The sequence below is a fragment of the Corvus brachyrhynchos genome, unplaced genomic scaffold (genome assembly GCF_000691975.1).
Source record: "Corvus brachyrhynchos isolate BGI_N302 unplaced genomic scaffold, ASM69197v1 scaffold202, whole genome shotgun sequence".
NCBI lineage: Eukaryota > Metazoa > Chordata > Aves > Passeriformes > Corvidae > Corvus > Corvus brachyrhynchos.
The window spans coordinates 6,525,453-6,544,796 of NW_008238132.1; the positions used below are offsets into that span (position 1 = coordinate 6,525,453).

The 19,344-nt window shown below is 38.8% G+C and overlaps 1 protein-coding gene across 1 annotated transcript in view; it reads left to right on the forward strand.

Moving 5' to 3' along the window:
- The window catches only part of RB1 (RB transcriptional corepressor 1), a 70,871-nt gene that overhangs the window by 48,059 nt on the left and 3,468 nt on the right, over positions 1 to 19,344 (forward strand). Inside the window, 7 exon segments of the mRNA XM_017733643.1 lie at positions 14,617 to 14,735; positions 15,123 to 15,268; positions 15,963 to 16,108; positions 16,656 to 16,760; positions 17,798 to 17,911; positions 17,996 to 18,162; positions 19,026 to 19,077. Of these exon segments, the coding sequence (XP_017589132.1) occupies positions 14,617 to 14,735; positions 15,123 to 15,268; positions 15,963 to 16,108; positions 16,656 to 16,760; positions 17,798 to 17,911; positions 17,996 to 18,162; positions 19,026 to 19,077 (849 nt within the window).

Here is a 19,344-nt window from a genome sequence, read left to right on the forward strand (position 1 = left end):
GAAGGCTAGTAGAGGTTAGATAACATGAAATCTTTTCAAGCTTTAATCTGTGGATTGATTGGTTTAAAAGGGATGGACTAAACAGCAAAGGAAAGGATCATAGAGATTAAAAGCTTGAAAAGTGTATGTTGATGTTCTTCAAAGGGAAGAAAAATGGCAAAAAGATCGTTTATAATCTTAACAACATGATTTTCAGTGGATAGGAATAGAATGAAAAGAATCTCTAAAATGTCAGGTAGGAAGAGAAATGCCTTAACGAGAACAAAATACCTGAGTTCCTAAACTCTCATTTGCATTTTTTTTTAACTTAAAAAAAAGTGTTTATTCAGTTACTCTGCAGACGTGATTGAAATAACATCAATACTTGACATTTCTGTCTGCTGTAGATGCAGGAAATAAGTTAAATGCCTTTCCCAAACACTGCGGCACGTTCTGGCTCTACTCGTGCTTGTACTTTTTAAGTCCTGGGATTAGAAACTCAAAGTTTGAGTTGGCAGAAATTTACCAGATGTTCCATGGCCAAAAACTTTTTACTCAAAATACTTCTCAAGTGCAGAACATGACTGTTTTAAGAACCTAAAATAAATTAAAAATCACTTGCTATAGTAAGCAAATATTAGGAATGATAGGAAAGAAGAAGCCTCATTAATTATTTTGGAAACTAAACCAAGCATAGGGGGTGAAATGGTTGGAGCAACAGAACTTGTAGAAGAACATCTGTAATTTGTGTAGTTCTAAAGGAATTGCTTACTATTTTTCATATCTTTAGTGTCAGTTTTTGCCCAACATTTGTTCTCTGGGCAGGATTCAGGTAGTTTGGTTCTGTGTCAGGATTACTGGTGTTACTGCACTGGTTCTGGAGGATTCTACTTTCATGCTGAATTACTTGCAAATACTGCATCCAGTGTTTACAACCTCTTTCAGTTTTGGCCAAATGGAGGCCTCTAACTTTATATAGAGGATTTTAACCTCTTCTTGTCAGAGGCAGCACAAATCCTACAGTCACATTCCTATACTGAATTTTATAAAGTGTAACATTGTGAAGCTATTGAAAAAATTTGCCACAGTCATTCAGTAAAATTTATGTGAGTTCATATTGTTTAAAAAACTCAAAACCCCATGATATTAATTTTGTTCCCTTCACAAAACTGGAATGTAAGAAGTTAATGGGGGGAGAAAAGTTTCATAAGAATTATTCAAGCTGGTAAGCTAATTAGTTTGGATAAATACTGACATGAAAATGCTTGTCAGGGGAGAACTGCTGCCAAAAAGCAGAACTTGGGCTTGATTAATGTGAAGAACTATTACTTTCTAAATGTGTAAGTCAGCAAATAACCTCTTTAAATTCTGCATGATAAGATCACTTAAATGATTATTTAGCATATCATTAGTACTGGTAAACAGCAATTACAAATACTTGAGTTGATTTCCTCTTAAATCTTTCCTCCCAGCCCATATCCTGAAGTTTTATGGAACCAATTCGATACTTTATGAACCATTTTATTACACTGTTGACCACATTTAGCAGTTGCTTTTTCAATGTGGCAATCAGCTAATACCTAGAACATAAGAAAGGAAATGTCAAAACTTGGTAGGGTAGACAAAAGTCATCCTTCTCATGTGATAATCATAATTTTTCTGCTGCAGCCTTAGAGAAATGGAGTGATGCTCTCAAATGGAAAACATAAACAATCCATTTTCGTTGAATCTCTGTTAATAACCTTCCTGGATGTGGCAAGGTGTTTATCTGGGAGACATTGGTTTGACCCTGGCAGGAGAGGGGAGACTGAAACCCACATGTCATGCCCTGAGCAAGTGCTCTTGTTATGAGGGATTCTCATCCTTTGCTGTCAGGGAGTGAGTCCTCTGAAAGAAAGGTGCTCCATCTGTGGAAGTGTTCAAGCTCATAGGGGGATGGGGCTTTGAGCCACCTGGTCTAGGCAAAAATGTCCCTGCCTCTGGTGAGGAGTTTGGAGCTAGATGACCTTTAAAGTCCTTTTCAACCCAAACCATTCTGTGATGTTGCATTTAGCCTCAGAAAAAGGCACTACACTGAGAACGGAACCTTTGTGCTGCAGTTCCTGGTGAGATATCCATGCAATGATATTTTGCTCCTCCAGTGGAGGTGGTAGAGGAAGCTCCAGGTAGTGTTGTGCAGCCTACACTGTCCTGCACACCCCTTACTCAAGTCTCTGGGTTTTGCCAAACTTCCTCAGCTCTTGTCTGTGATGGTTTAGTAGGTATGAGGTACCTGTTGTTGTGGAAGGATCGCCAAAGTCCTACTTCTGCTTACAAATATTCCCTTAACTTTCTCTGTACTTCTTGAATTCCTTGGCTTCTGATACAGTTTTTAGGGTTGATTTAAACAGTGTAAATGTGGGCTGTTGCTCGAAGTAATCCTACTGCTGTCCGTTTAAGCCTCTCTGCTTCTTCCCTTGCGCTGTGTGTACATATGCACTCAGCAAATGAGGACAATTATTTGGTTTAAAACTAATCCTAACAAATACATAATTTGCAGTCATAGCTGTGCTAATGCTAAAGCCAGGGATGAGGCAAAAAGTGCAGATGTGTAATTTGGAGAAGCACCAGCACGATTCAACTGATTTAAGCCAGTGGTGAAACTATGCAGGAAGTTTGGTGATGTGTGTTGTGGCGATGTTCAGCTTTGAGGCTTTCAAATCTGTATTGTTTTGATGCTTGGCCAGATATTAGCATAGTGTTTGGCTGTGTGAGGTTTAAAAGCCTCAGCCAAGCTCAAGAGTGAGATCTGTGCTTCTGGTCTACTACCCTGTAATTTATTTTCATGTAAATGGTTTGCAATAATGATATTTATAATGTAATAAAAGAGAGCCATGTATGTCTAATTGATTTTTCCACAAAAGAGGATAAAAATGAGCAGTAATACAGACATAGTATGCATAGTCATGCTTTGCTATAAAGGATTGATAGGGGTGATAAAGGATGACAGCTTTCTAGGCACATAGCCGATACAGAGTGCATTGAAGATGCTGTAAGTTTTCTTATTGACTTCAGGGTGTTGGATGTTGTGGACCAATTGTCTTCACTGTTGATTTTCATTTTCATTGTCTCAGGCCAACCAGTCTAGAGAGTCAGAAAATCACATACAAATAAATATGCTACAGGTACCTCGTATCACCTGCAGTTAAAATAGACAAAATAGAGAGTCAGGTAGCAGGGAGATGGATTCAGGCTGAGATTGTAATTTGTGGTTCTAACTTCAGAAATGCATAAATTTCCTGCCTCTTATTTCCTTGGAAATAAATGGCAAAACCTGTTTTGTTTTTGCTGTGGCTCAGTCATTGGTTTCTATGCTTCAGAGCTGCTAGAGAAAATGCCCACTGAATGACAAACGAAGAGCCTGTTAGATACTTAAGAAAAAAAACCAGAGAAGTCCACATAGCAGGACTCCTACTGGATTGAAGTATCTTAGTTGAGGTCCCTTGTGTGAGCTTTTCTTAACAAGACATTTATATGTAAAGCTTCTGGCTGGTGTTCTGCTGTGCTTGTGGGCACACTCTGGGTTTTGGTTTCTCCACGAGTTTGACACCAGTACATGTGTGCTGCAGGGAGTGGAGCTGCCCATAAAAGATCCTACACTAACCAAAAGCATTTTCCTTACAGTGAAAGTAAAGATAGCAGAGCAAAAGTGCATTCAAATCAAAGTAACTCTTTTAAATTTGACAACTGTTTCAATGTGTTCTTCATCCATCCTCCTCTGAAATATCAAAAGTATACATATAGATGCACAGAAAAACTTGGTATATATGCCTAAGTCAGCGTGAAAATGGTCTCTTTCTTTACCAGAAGCAATGCGGTGAAATTTCAAGGTCAGGTTGTGGCTTTAAGTCTTCCTTTTATTCTTTATACTTTCTGAGGCAGGCAGGTTATCCTGATTAAAATGCAACATAAATCTATGAGAGTTATGACTTTTTAATCTCATGTGAAAATATGTGAGAGGCAGGTTAGGAGAAATGGCTGAGCTGCAGTTCGGGCTTGGTTATTTTCTAGAGCAAATATCAGAAGCTATAAAATTCAACAGAACTTGGAATTACATTATTGTCTACATAATATGAGACCTTTACACACTCTGGAGTTTGAGAGCTAAAGGGAAATGTTTTGGGGGGGTTTCTATAAGCCCAGCACTTTAAAATCCCCTGTCAGGAGAGAAAATCTTCCCAGTCACCCCAACCTTCCTGCATCTGCTTATCCCATAGGAAGTAAACAGTAACAAGTTCCGTGTGGTCGTTTGTCACTTCAGTAAAACTAAGGTGAAATATTTCGATTAAGTCATGTACAATGACAGTTCATGGCATGATCAAGATTTAAAATGAGCATATGATGCCTTTTAAAACACTGCTTGGTGAGCTCCTGTTTTGAAATTGCTAAAAGAGATGCTACAACCAGATTGGTGGTACTAGTAGAAGGAGTTTGAAATGCTTTTGTTGGAAAACATTAGCAAAATTTCGGGTTTCTGCTGGAATCCAAAAAGGCCGACTGAAGTAAAAGAAAAATTTTAAGAAGCTAATTAAGCTTTCCTTAAATTTAAGGATCAAAAGACTTGAATTTTCTCAAATTAGGATGTAGAGCATAGTGGTTGCCTCAGAAACATTGAACTTGGGTTTTGCTTTGTTTACAAATGACCAAGAGGTTCTCACAATAAAAATGCAGAGCTTTAATAGAAATGCGCATTGTTATTGAAGGATTTCACATTTTTCATTTGTGTTTTCCAAAGAAGAGATTTTTAATTTAATGAGATCAGGGGAAACATGTTTTGATCATTTAGTAATTGAATGCACCTTGTCACCTAAGTTAGTTTTACTGCTTTATTGATATGTACTCTTCATGTATTGCCTAATGTCATTGATTTATTGCTTCAGGGAGAGTCTCGTAAGTTCTTTTTATGTACGTGGTGCAGTTTTTATTATATGCCAAGGTCATATAATTAAAAGGAGCAAGTGTTGCACAGAGGAAGGAGAGAGCAGAGGCCATGAAATTTCCTTGATTTTCATACACACATCCACTCCCTACTCAGGAGTATCTGAGCACCCAAAAAAAAAGGGGGCATCAAAAATTTTGACATCCTTTCTTTTTAAAATGTTGTCATTTTAAAAGGAGGCTTGACTTCCTCATTATCTTTATGAAGGCCTAAGACCCACATGCCTGTGCCTTGGCTGGGCAAGCTTTTGTTTTTTAGTCCCCAGCTGGGTGTGTGCTTCTCAGCATGGCTTTTTTTGGGCCTCTCTGAGGCATCTGGTTGCCCTCATGGGTCTTGCACAAAGCCTCCAAACCAACTTCTGGCTTCAGGTTCCACAATGGGTGGGCAAAGGGGCTGCAGATGGGTTGCTGAGTATGGGTCCTTCACTGCATAGATGTGTAGCACAAGGGTTTCCTGTGGGGAGGGAAGTTTCTGCATTGGTGCTTCTCTAAGGTGAAGAGGGGGGTGGGGGTAGATCTGGTTTGTGGTGTTACGGGAAAAACCCAACAAACCATGATCTTTATCTTTTTATAGCTGTAAGTTTTAAAACTTGAAGTAGATAAATGTTGCTTTCCTAGATCTCTGTGAAGTCATCCAAATAGAAATGCACTGGGTTTTAAACACCCTGCTTGAGCAGGGAGGTTGGACCGGATGCCCCACTGTGTTCCCTTCCAACCTTAACCATTCCGTGGTTTTCTAATATCCCACATGATTTTGCTCCAAATATCTAAGGGGGAAATGTTATGCCTTCCAGTGTGTTTTCCCAGAGCCTGAGCTGGCCATCACTGATCAGTCTTCATAAAAGATTCTTGTGTGGCCATGAAAAAATGAATATCATGTCTTACATTGTTTTCTGGAAAATAGTACTGGTCTAGTTTGCAGAAATGTGAGCTCAAACTTCTTGCAGATGTTGATGTGGTCCAAGTGTGGTCTGCACATCTACACATTCAGATCTTAGATAAATCGTTTTGATCTTTTTGCACTTTTTTATTGGTTTTGCTGTTCTTTACTAGTTCAGCTACATTTTTTGGTCTTACAAAAAAATTAAAGCAGGTATATTGCATTGTTTTAAGGTTTCTTTAGTCTGCTTTTTAAGAATCCTAGAATAACTTCATGGATATTCCACATGTTTTAGTGTAAGATGCTTCTGACTCCCATCATTTACTAAGGGATATTCTTAACATTTGATAAGACCAGTTACAGTTGTTTCTGTGCTTCAGATCGATGCAAAGCTAATGCTGACCTAGCAATTCTGCTGATACAGTAATTCTTGTATTGTTTCTCATATGGTTATACAAATCTACACTTTGTAGTTAGGGAAGCCAACTAATGCTGTAGATCAGTGAAATTGCCCTTGAGACAAGTGGTGGGAAGTGAAGGAATAACCAGAAAAAAGCTGGGCTGGGAGGGATTTTTTTTTTTTTTTTTTTTTTTTTTAGTAGAAAGCACTGTAATACCCTTTACCTCTTTTAACAAGGACATGCAGTGACAGGACAAGGGAGAATGGCTTTAAACTGAAAGAGAACAGGCTTAGATTAGATATTAGTAGGAAATTCTTTACTGTGAGGGTGGTGAGGCACTGGCACAGGTTGCTCAGAGAAGTTGTGGATGCTCCATCCCTGGAGGTGTTCAAAGCCAGGCTGGATGGGGCTCTGAGCAACCTGGTCTAGTGGGAAGTGTCCCTGCCCATGGCAGGAGGGTTGAACTAGGTGACCTTTAAGGTCTCTTCCAACTCATTCTGTGATCTGCCTCAGAATTAGCTGCAATTATTTGAGAGAAAACAGAGTGGAAAAACACTTAGTAATTGATAAAACAATAGATGTATAAAATTACTAAAAAGTGAGCATGAAACAGGTGTAACATAAAAAAACATAGGTACTAGTGCTTTCCAAGTTTTTGTTTCAGGTCTTTTAGGACAACTTATTGAAAAGTTTGGGGTGTTTTTAGTATAATTTTATACTATTCTGTATCACACTGTCAAAATTTAATTATTCATTTTCAGTTTGGGAAGAATGTTTTGGGTTTTTTTTTTTAATAAACTCTAAATAATAGCCCAAGACCTTTTGTAATGTTTTCTTGTTAATTTGATTTCTAGTGCAGTCTTCCTCACCTCTATTATGCTGTATTTTCACTGATTATTAAATAACTGCTTGTGAGGCAGAAATGCATATGTGGTGATATCTTCTTAAATTGTCCCAACTGAGCACTCAGAAGCTCTGCTTCTGCTTTGAATGCCAAGCACAGCAGGGTGACTGCCAGGTCTTGTCTGCCTCAAGTTCATATTAAGTTATAGACCAACTGAGCTTGAGATACCCTGTAATGATAGTCATACAAGTATTGGCTTAAATTGAGATCAAAACTCTTCTCAGAGGATGGGTTTCTGCCCAAAATGTTGTGACACAGATAGTTTTGTTACACCTTCAGGTTTTTCTTTCTTCTTTGTCTTATGTAATTTTCTTCATATTGAAATGCTTTCCAAAACTGGTTGATAAATCCATTGTATAAAACTGTTTTCATGCTCATGTTGTTGTGTTTTGTTATAAAACATGGCATATTGTTTCTGGAACTCCAATTTCTCTGGGCTATTTTTCTCTTTTAGAATATATTAAGTACATTGCAAGACATTTATAGTAATTTTTTTCTTTTAAATATCACAAGGAGTCTGCTGTTAATGGTTTCAAGACATGTGCCAACCCCTACCTAGTATTACTTCTTCTGGGGAATTGCTCTTTCTGTGCATGCAGCTTGCTCTTGTCCTCTGCAGATCATCTGTTATATCTTTTTTTGTTCAATTCATAATTCTTTGACTTCTTGGTTATGTTGGTAAAAGATATTGCCCTGCTCTTTCAAAAACTGCTGTCTATAAAGTTTCCTGGCACACTTACCGCTTTTAGGTTGATAAGAGGATTGTTGGTGGTACATTGTACCTGAATTTGTCCAGCTAATGAGAAATTGGAAAGAAAACAAGACTTGAAACTGAATCACAGGCTTTAACTGAAAGTCTCAGAGGTACTTCATTGTCATGTTTCCACTTGTACTTGTGAAAATATTTTCCAGTACCACTCTTAATTGTTGTTCTGGGAACTGGGACTGTGTAAGTCAATTAGAAATGAAACTGATAGAAAATGTGATGCTATACTGTGACAATTTGATTGTTACAGTAGTAATTATGTAAAATTGTCCTTAGCAAGATAGGCATTTTGTGACCCAGAAGTTCCTCTGAAGAAAGTAAGTACTTGAGTGCTGTTTTTCTCCCCAGTATAAGACTTTTTCCTGCACAGAAATAACTATAGAACTGTTATTTCTAGTACTGTGTGATGTTACTTAAGATAATGGTCCCTTAAAGCAGCTCTCCTCTACTTACTGTACTGAAAATCTTTACACCCTGTAGTTTTTTCACAGCTTAAAGATGTTGCAAAACTTTTCAACCTCTAGATTTTTTGTTGATATATTGTCCTTTCCAACAGTCAAGTGGCTCACATCAGGTGGGTTTTGGTTTATTGTACACAATTTCCTGTGTGGAGAGTGGCGGGAAACTGATATTGATTCAGTTGTCCTTGAGACCTTTGGCTCTTGCCTAAAAATCTTGAGATTCGTCTAAGAATTAGTCGTACTGAAGCCTGGCTGCCCTGTGGAGCTAGGTAATAAACTTGCTAATTACTTCAGATACAGATTGTTTCTGCAGCAGCACTGCCAGTGCAGAACACAGATCCCTCTGGAAGACGCTCATAGCAATTGCTTCGGGGGGGGAAAAATGTTGGCAGATGAGCCTGAAATGGTATTTTCTTGGATAATGTTCAGCAAAAAATAGCAAGGGTTATTGTATTTTGTAGTGCTTTGTGTACCTGCATGTGCAATTGTGTGAGTTGAGCAGGAAAACTGCTGCAGGAAGTGGTGCAAGAGGTGCAAACTGTGTAGTAGCAGTCTGCCCAGGTCATTCTGAGCAGTTTAAACAAAACAGTTGTATGAAAGTGTAATTCTGCCTGTAGATTCTTTCAAAATTCCTTTCAAAGTGGTTTTTAAAAAGTCTTACAGGCTTGGCAAACAGGATCAGTCCTAATGACCAGGGTTTGTTTTTTCCCTTCAGTATTCGACTGGTGATTGGTTGCAGAGACACAAACCAGTAACTGTGTCAGAAGTTTCCCAGTTTGCCAGGCATTATCACTGGTCTGTGTAATATTTTTGAATGTAACCAATAGTTTTAGTTACTGTGTTGACACAGAAGTTCTATCATCTTTATGGCCAAAAAGTGTTTTCACAGAATTCCTTCTGCATTGCTAGGAAGGATATTTGGATGATACTCTTGTACAGTGAGGTGGGTCCCATGGACCTTTCCTAAGAGACACTCTAAAACATGAAGAATTGGTTAATTGGTCTTCATTTGGTGAAGAGTAATTTCAGGAGTGGAGAGGCTGAAAACTCTATGGTATAGATTATTCTGAAATAATGCCCCATTTTTAACAAGATTTGCCAGGTTGCTCCAGAGACTTCTGAGGAAAAGTAGATAATTGCAGAGCTGTGAGGAGAATGGATATGCAGCATCATTTAAAGCAACAGAAGTGTAAGATGTATATCCAGGCTGTGGCAGCCTGGCTTTCCTTCTCTGGAGAGATCTGAACTCCTTTATCACTAGATAAAAGGAGATCCTCACAAAGCTGGATGACTCTATTACTTGATCTTAAATGCTCAAGATGAGTGGCATAGGAATAGGACGTGTATTAAACATACACACACTGTAAGGAGTTAAAAGCAGATCTGTCAGTGTTTTTATATGAATTAAACTATTAACACTGTAGTTGTTAATGGGTTTTTTTATAAATTTTGTAAGAACAAGCCCCAGTACGAACATAATTTATGTAACACAACTCATGCGTGAAATTAGGACATGATCCTTAATTTTGTTGGTTTTTTTCATGATCAGTACTATTTCAGTTTAGACTCTGAAGTCTACTTTTTTTTAGCAGGTCTGTGTTGTTTCAGAATTCTGGTAACTAATTGTCACATGAAACTTCGGAAAACACAGTTGCACGCAAAAACCAACTTCCTGGGCATGCAATTCTCCCTTGGGAAAGAGGGTTGGAAATAGCTTGTGCTGATCCAGTCCTTGTACTCCCATTCCAAAGCTGTCAGTTCTAAACTGGCTTTGTTTTGCCTTGTAAAATCACTGCCATCTTTTATCACCTTATGAAGAAGAACATTTCTTAACATTGTGTTGTATTGACTGATTCAATAATTTGAAAACAAGCAAAAGAAAAAAAGCAAGCCCAAGGCGGGGAAAAAAAAAAAAACCCCACCCAAGGGACCTTGGCATTGAGATACATACGTAGTTAAGTGCTAAACACTGCATTAAAATTTAATGTGAACAGATAACTACATCCTGAAAATTTATTAGGAAATTATTGCCAAATAAAAATATAAAGCATATAGAAAGCAAAGACAAAAGCAGTTTTTTTATTAGTGAACTACTAATAGCACTGCTTAGAGTAAAGCTGCTCAGGGCTTTTCCTCTGTAGTCAGTGGAGTACATCCAAACCCCAGGGTAGCTCTTCCCCATATTTAAGGATTTAGTTTTTGGGGTTTTTTTTAATCTTTTAATGGAAACCAAAGTGCAATTAAGCATGTAGTTGGGATAGAGCCAATACAAAGATTGGGAAGCCGGGAAGCACCTGTGCATCCTGTAGTTTCACTGTAGCCAAATAAAGAGTACCAAATAAGAATTTCAGCCTGTTTTGTCCATAAAAGGAGCTTTCAGATGGGGAAAAATCACTGCAGATGCTTGTGATGGAGGCATTGCTGCAGGGAAGCATCCTGCAAAGCCACTCTTAACAAAGCCCCACTTAATTCACGGAGTTTAGCCATGGAGAGTTAGTTAGCCCCTGGGTACTGTGAGAGGGAACTGAGTCAAATTTTACTCTTATTCTTCATTCTGATGCCAGTGGCCTTTTGACCCTGAGAAGTTTTAAGTCTTCACTGCTTTCTTGCTTTTTGCACTAATAAAATGGAAGTTCTGTAGCCATCACAGGGAAGTCTTAAACAAAAAGCAGCATTTTGCTTAATTAGTGAAATTTATTCTGTGGCTGCATCTAGTAATATTAATCACTTATTGAGCATTAAATTAAAATAAAAATTGCTAATCTCCTTTCATGTTAAAGGCATGCAGTGGAGGTGACCTGTTCACCTGTTAAGTGCTGCTTAAAAGCTTTAAAAAGCAGTATGAAATTAGTAAAAGATAGCATGAGTAACATCGCTTTAGAAACGAGTTCCTGATAAATATTCCTATTCGATTAAACTGGACCTGGGGGTTAAAGTTCTTTTGTGACTATTACTTAGAGGACTGGTAATTGCCTGGTTAATGATGCTGTATTTCTGTCATATGAGTGTTGAGTGTCAAATAATGGGACTGAAGCTGAAGTTTGCCCTGATAAGCTTGAAAACGCCCTGCAAGCTGCAGAATGTGCTTTGAATTCATGGTGTAGAAGTGTTTTTCATGTTTAAGTATGAAGAAAGGAGACATGGCTGTAATTAAACCCATCAGTTTTGCAGCATAAGGGGTAGTTGCACTTGAGAAAACCTATCTCTTTGTGTTTCTACATTGTGGCACACAGGTTTTTTTTGTGAGGTATCAGTCTTGTCAGTGCAGCACCTGCTTCTCCAACTATGTGGCCATGCATTTGGAAGGGTACCCGTGGGAGTGGTAGGGGTCCCTGGGGAAAGAGCACAGGGGGATGCACCTAAAAGTCTGAGAGGAGGGTGGAAGTGGTGATCAACAAAACACCCACTTTAAATGTCACCAGGTCTGAAAGCTAAACAATCTCTTTCTGCTCGTGCAGCCACAGGGCTGACAAGTTTGTGCAGCCAGCACAGGTGACAAGGCTTTGCCCAGGGACACGCATTGAATGGCGCTCTCTCACACCCTGCCATTGCTGGTGCTGGCAGCACTGCACTGCTGGGGCCAGCTGGGTTGTAGGACCCTGTTTGTCTTGCCACCTTTTTAACCACAGCATCAATTAGCGTTTGTGGGAACCAAAAGAGATGTGTTGGACTCACTGCATCTTGCTGTTGGGGCTCTATGGGTAGATGTTTCTACACAAAGAATATCTTCTTGCTGAATGTAGCTCATCTAACTGATGGAAAACAGCAGTTAGTTTTGTACATTCCTGTCAGATAAAAGTCCACGTGCCAATCAGGTTATGGGATATGTTGTTGTCAGTAAATGCACAACATCTTGTACTTTGTCTCCTGCTTTTTTCTACTCTGCTCCCAGCCTTTGTGGTGTGGCTGCCCTGTCTGTTCTTACTGCTTGTTCTGGCTCTGTTTGTGATTCTCTGCGGAGCAGACTTAAATCTGGGTTTGCTTTCTCTGTTAACTTTCTGATGGTTTGATTGACTTATGTGGAGACTGACTGATTGGTGAGGCTGGCAGGTAGAAGAGGAGTGGAAATGACACAGAAGTAGGCAGATCCCTTCTGTGTGTAGCAAATGGCTGTGTCCCCCATACCTTATTTAATGGAATCACACTCAGAATAGTGCGAGCAGAATTGGAGCAAGGGTGAGAGAGGACCTGGAGCTGTTGGTCTCAAGTGCTAACTCAAGAATAATAACTTTTGCTTGTCTTTCTAGACCTCTCATTCCCTTTTATCAACCCCTTTTCATCCTTCATTAAAAACAATACTTTTCCAGTCATTAATCGCTAAAATGTGAAATGAATGAGGCAGGGTTCACTCCCAGTCAAGATATCTCAGCAATGACTGCTTTGGGAAAGGAATTTGGATTCTTCAGAGCAAAGTGAAGTGGTGGTGAGAATAATAAAAAAGGAAGAGGCCAAGTGCCCAGAAGAATGAGAAATGGAAAAGGTCACGTGCCTGCATTTCCAGCAAGGGCAGCACTGAGAGACACAAGCGAGAAGTGTGTGCACTCCTAAATGGAGGGAAAAGTGAAACCAGCCCAAGAGCTGAAGTAATTAAAAATGATGGAGAAATAACTATGTGGTTACTAATCAGTAACTGATGTTTTTTTCTGCTGTGGATGAAACAGCTCCAGTATTGCCAAAATGACAATTTAAAAATTGCAGTGTGAAAAATTGTAAATCTCATCACTCTCATCTTGTCACTCTGAATTTTTATTTGATGCACTTCAAAAAAAAAAGTGTTCTTTTTTTGGAAATAAGTCTAAATAAGGAATATCTTAATGCTAGTTTTAATTCTAGTAAATCTAGTCTAGTTTTAATAGGCCATTTCTTATTGCCTTAGCCAGGTGATCCTTCATGCTTTACATGCATGCTGTGCTCCTCTTCATAGCTACAGATTTGTCATCTGTGCCAGTGCATTTTAATACTAAAAATGTGCATTTGGAGGATCAAACAGACCATAAATCATCGGACAGTGCATTGTGCACAGAGCAATGTGCTGACAGATTTTACTGCTGTCTTTTGGGGAGATCATTTGAGGAAAATGCTGCATGTCTGGTTTTGCCCACTTCATCCTGAGTCTTATGGACGCTGCTTCCCCCACCTCCCACTCTCAAGAAGGCACATATTTGCTATTCAAATGTTCCTCTGTTGTTTCAGGAGTTCTGATGCTGCAACATTGAGAGGCAACATTGTACTCAAGGATGAGTCTCCTGTTTAAAGAATATAAAACAAACAGAAGCCATCAACACTGTGCTTTCAAAGTTATTTAGAAATATGGATATTTTCCAGTGCAGTTTTGCTGTCTCAGCATAATTCTACACTCTGTGTGACTCGCAAGCAGGCTGAGATTTTGTTTCTGCAAGACTGCTGTTTATTACTAATGTCAGCAGATGGCCAGTGTGGTTTCAGCCAGAACCTTCTCCATTCCATTTACATTCCCTCTGCATCACCTCCTACCTCGAGCTCTCAGTCTCAGGTGTATTCCGAAGGACTTGGTTAAAGGACTGATAGTTAGCCTCAAATCAAAACAGGGTTTGCTTTGGGCCATGAGGGCAGAGACTTAATGTATCCAGAGTCAGTCTAACTCTTTCCAGCGGTGGCTCTGGAACATGATACTGCAGAGACTAAATAGTCCCCAGTGCAGTTAAGTGACTGTGGTTTATGTATTATCAAATATAAAATATTGGGTAGATGTTGTAGCAGAAATGGATTGACAGTAGGTACAGCAGTAACTTTCAGTCACCAATGGGTTGAGGTTTCCTTTAGCTGTTTTTTGGTGGGTGTTGTTGGTTGGTTGGTTTGCTTTTGAGGTTTTTTGGGGTTTGGGAGGATTTTTTGTTTGTATTGTGTTGTGTTTTTTGAAATGTGTCCTTTCATGTGTTTTCTTGTGTTAATTTCTTTTCGGAAATTACTTCAATAGGATGTAGTGAGGGACTCTAGAATACAACTAATACAACTGTCTCAAATCTGTAGTTAACCTATATCTAATAGACTGCTGTTGAAACAGGAAAAAAAAGTGTTTTAAGTATTTAATAGCTCAAAGTTAAATGGTTAAAATTTATCTTGCCAAGTATGAGTGTTCTTAAGGACTTCAAAGCTTTAATCTTCTGTTGAGGTTCACATTTTGGAGGTTGGTTTTAGAGAAGGAACAAAATTCCTTCAGAGTGGTGGTCTATTCTTAGTGTAATGAAGGATTCCTGTAATTTTTCTAGGGGTCGCCTCTGTTTGATCTTATCAAGCAGTCAAAAGAGCGAGAAGGTCAAGCTGATCAGCCTGAACCCACTTCTACTCTCAATATGCCTCTCCAGCATAACCACACTGCTGCAGACCTGTAAGTGAATGCCTGAGGTCTAGGAAAATGTGAAGTTGATATTACCCTTAATATTCAAATCCACCTGTATTCTGTTTTCCTACTTGTTAGGCTTGGCACTTAAGATTTGTTAAACCACTGTATTTGCAGATATTTATTATACATAAAACATTTAAATCAAATGCTGAAATATATTTTCCCCAGCCCTATCAAACTTGTAATTGTAAACTGTTACGTTGCTTGCCTAGGAATAAATAAGTCCCTGCATCAAATGTTGGGGATAACAGGTCACAATAGCAATTCCTTTCTTCTAATGGGGAAGAAGGAAGAGTTCCTGCAAATATTATTCATCTAGAATTGTTCCTTTATCCTGCGATGTTAAGTGCTTAATATGTGTTGAACCTCCAGCTATCTTTCTCCTGTGAAATCTCCTAAGAAGAAAGCATCTGGACCTCCTCTAAGTGCTGCTTCCACTCCAGATGTTCAGCCTGCTGTGATCCCCCAAACACAGAAACCACAGAAATCTACCTCCCTCTCTCTGTTCTACAAGAAAGGTTTGTTCCTTCTGCATGTGCTGACATTGCAAAGTTCTCTCTTGCTTTTATCCTTTTTGGGTTTTGGCACTCAGCATTTCTGAAAAGTTCATTGTAGGATCTGTAATGAACACCATGCAAACCTCTGGGAGAAAGGGCAGAATGGTGCCAACAGGTGGTTACTGTGTGCACTCTGCCCACTGTGAGTTTGAATTAAAAACTTACCTATCCTGGCTGTAAGAATGTCCATATGGGCTCAGAGAGCTCTGCCTTAGCGTCCTTTTCCCGGCAGTGACCATAAAGAGATGTCTTGCGAAGCTGAACAACTGGGCAGGCATGGATGGTGCTTCCCCTAAATGCTTTCCCAAGCTTTGACTCTGTCCAGCTGGGGTGGGTTTTGAACTTTTTGTGGCTGTGTCTGCTTAGTAACTCTCAGCAGATTCATGTTTCAGGTGCTTGTTCAGACTCTTTTTGAATTGGCATAGACACACATGTGCAGCATTGTTTGGTGTGGCCTTCCATGTGTCCACTCTCTCATGTGAAAACCTTTTCCATTTATTTTGAACTTGGCTTCTACTACCTTCCCTTGATGTGTGGTAGGCTTTTTTTGTTGGAGATGGTGAACAGTCCAATGCTGTCCCTCCTCAATTGCACTCCCTTCATTTTGTATGCTCCTGTTACAACAATTTCAGTTTATTTTTCTTTGTTTCTGAAGTGTATCTACTGGCCTATCGTCGACTCCACACCCTGTTCCTTCACCTTCTCTCCGAACATCCTGACCTGGAACCCTTAATCTGGACCCTCTTCCAGCACACCCTGCAAAATGAGTATGAGCTAATGAGAGACAGGCACCTGGACCAGGTAACATGAACAAAAAAGTTTAAAAAGGCTCTCCTGAACAAAATGTTCCTTGTATGTTCTTCAGCCATTAGAAATTGTACTCTGAGTTTCTATTAATCTATTGATCACTGAAAGGAGGACTTAATTTAGACTGAAATCTGTCATCTCAGTTTTTTAAGCACTGGCAATTATTTAATACGGCACCTTCAAATACCATTTTCAGCTATCTTCAAAATAATGATGAGAGACCACAATTTCTAATAATTTACATTAAAATATAGTGATTTTCTTGGGAAAACAACATGTGTGGCTGATAAATATTTTGTTATTCTACCCTAAAACTGCAGCATGTGGTATTGAGAAGATACTGTCAGCTCCAGTTAGTTGTTTGTCACATAGAAATGGAGGTAGCAGTAGCTGACTTATGTTCTGGAAGTTCTTATGAAGTTGAGTTGGCTGCTAGTTTATAGAGCACAATCCGTAATAGAAAGCTTATTTCTTAACTTGAAATGAAGAAGCTGAATTAATTTTCTGCATTTTCAGTTGTCTTGTCTTGTTTCTTTAATAGATCATGATGTGTTCCATGTATGGCATATGCAAAGTGAAGAATGTAGATCTTCGATTTAAAATAATAGTTTCAGCATACAAGGAGCTTTGCAACACAAATCAAGAGGTATGGAAGTTCTTAAATGTTACTCCTCCATAAAAATCTTACAAACTAATTATTTTCCTCTGAAATCAAAATAAAACAAACTACACTTGGACATACAAAAGAAAACTTCTGCTGCACTGCATCTCCATTTTATGGAGGAGAAAACTGACTAATACTAAGTATCTCTTTTAAACATCTTGCATAAATAGTTTGGTAACTCTCCTCAGAAAACAAATTTCTTTCCATCTTTTGAAAGATACTAAAAAAAGGTTTATGATTCTGTTTGGAGTCTAGATAAAAATTTTCTGTCTAGAGCTAATAGGACTTTCAAAACCAACCCAAGTTCCTTTATGACTTGTCTAACTTCCATGGAGCATTAAGGGAAGAGAAGCAGATGACTTTCTAGTGAAGCTTTCAATAGAAACATGGTTTGATACCTAGTAGAGATGTATGGCTATATATCAAACAGCTGTGTATGTATTAAAGTTGCAGGCTTAATTCTAACATGAAGAAGTTCCTTTCTTCACAGGAGTTTTAATGTACTGAAATTTTTGCACAGCACAGTAATGAAATCAATAGAAAAACCCTCACCGGTTAATGGAACTGTAGCATCCTTTCAGTAGCAGAATTTCTCACAGTGTATTTGTGGATCTTGGCTAAACTCCAGCTATTGTCTCCAAGCCTAGAGAACTATTTTATCCCCGTCAGGTCAGTAATGAGTTTTTTAGCCTTCCAAGGCACGCACAGTAGTCTAGACTTTTTGACACGTGTGTGTGAAAGCAAATTGTTCTTAAATTTGGAAAATGTTAGAACTGTGTTCCCACCAAGGGGCTGTGCCAGTTAATGAAGTAGGTGCTTGTACTGGTGCTCATACATGTTTGGAAAAGTCCCCAACAGTTCAGAGAAGTTACAATGGCTTGCATACAACCCATGTGCTATCCTAGCTCTTAATCTAACACAGACTTTGAGTGACTTTATGAGTCTGTCAAATGTAAAATTATCGTTCCGGGGTTTTTTTGTTTTTTTAAATCTGTGTATGATTTTCTCACCCTACGCAGACTTTCAAACGTGTTCTTATCCGTGAAGAACAGTATGACTCCATCATAGTCTTTTACAACTTAGTGTTTATGCAGAAGCTGAAAACAAACATTTTGCAGTATGCTTCCAGCAGGGTAAGCCATTAGCTCTGTTCCTTATTCAACAGACTAGAAATATACAGGCAATAAATCCTTATGATAATTTTATTATTTTTATAGCCTCCCACTCTGTCACCTATCCCACATATTCCTCGCAGTCCTTACCAGTTTTCCAACTCTCCTCGGCGTGTTCCTGCTGGCAATAACATCTACATCTCACCTCTGAAGAGCCCATACAAATTCTCTGATGGGTTTCAGTCACCCACAAAGATGACTCCAAGGTCTAGGTACGTTGTTGACAAGTACTTCTTTGACTAAATTTAAGGTATTTGAGGGATTTTAGTGGAAGAAAATTGGAAAACCTGCACAATCTAGTTTGTCAGCAGTCTGTGGCTATCATGCAATTTCTGGTTAATAGTTTTTGTCCTGCATTTGGAATCTTTATTCATCATTCAATGCTTTTCTGTTGTGCTCAAGGAATTTTTTTGTTGGTTGTTTTTTTTCTTTTTTTTTTTTTTTACCTCCCACTTAAGAGGAGTTTCCTCACCTGGTTGCTTAAATGTTGTTGGCTTTGACCCTGCATCACTCCCAAAAAACACAGATGAGCTTTGTCAGCATGTTTAAAGGGAAAATACTTTTTTGCAACAAAATGTTCATTTAGCTGGCTGAACAGAACATTTTAAACTGTTGGTTTTAGTTCTTAGCAGATGAGGATGACAGCAAATGTACCAGTTTCCAGTGGCTTTTCAGGCTAGGATCAAGTGAGTCCCACTGTGCACAGAAGTTTAAATGTTATTGTGTATTTTAGGTTGATTAGCAAACACCTAAAGGTAAAGATAAGAGGATGATAGTCTGGGTTCCCAGCACTGAAGGGTCTTCCTGCTCCTACGGGACAGACTATGGGGGCCTCTGATTCTTTCAAGCCACAATTTCATTTCTGTCTGTGTGATTCAGTTCATTTGGTGATTCAGCATTCACTGGCTCAAAGAGAAATGTCTCAACACAGTAAAGCACAGTATGGATTTGCACTGTTAATGCAGAGAGGGAGAGAGGAAGAGACCTTGTTAATGCGTTGTGCTAACCTGTGCAAATTAGTGGATGCTTCTGTTATTGTAAAATGTAGCTTCAACTTTTCTTCTTCATTTGGCAGAATTTTGGTGTCAATTGGAGAATCATTTGGGGTGAGTTTTAACGTTTTCAATGTCTGGTCTTAAATGCATATAACTTTTGGAGGAATGGGATAGCCTGCTCACATCTCTAGAGCTGGCCAGTGAGTGTGTCTGCTTTAATATAGTAATTATAGGGAAGTTCTGTTAACTCCTTTCAAATATCCAGACTTAATTTTTAAAATGTGTTGCGTTTTATTGTAGTTGCTTTGGCACAAGATAAGAGTTCTTAAAACTCCAGTGTTTTAGAACTTCTAATTTTTTGTGGATCATCTGGAAGTTGGAGTGGTTTCAGGATTTATT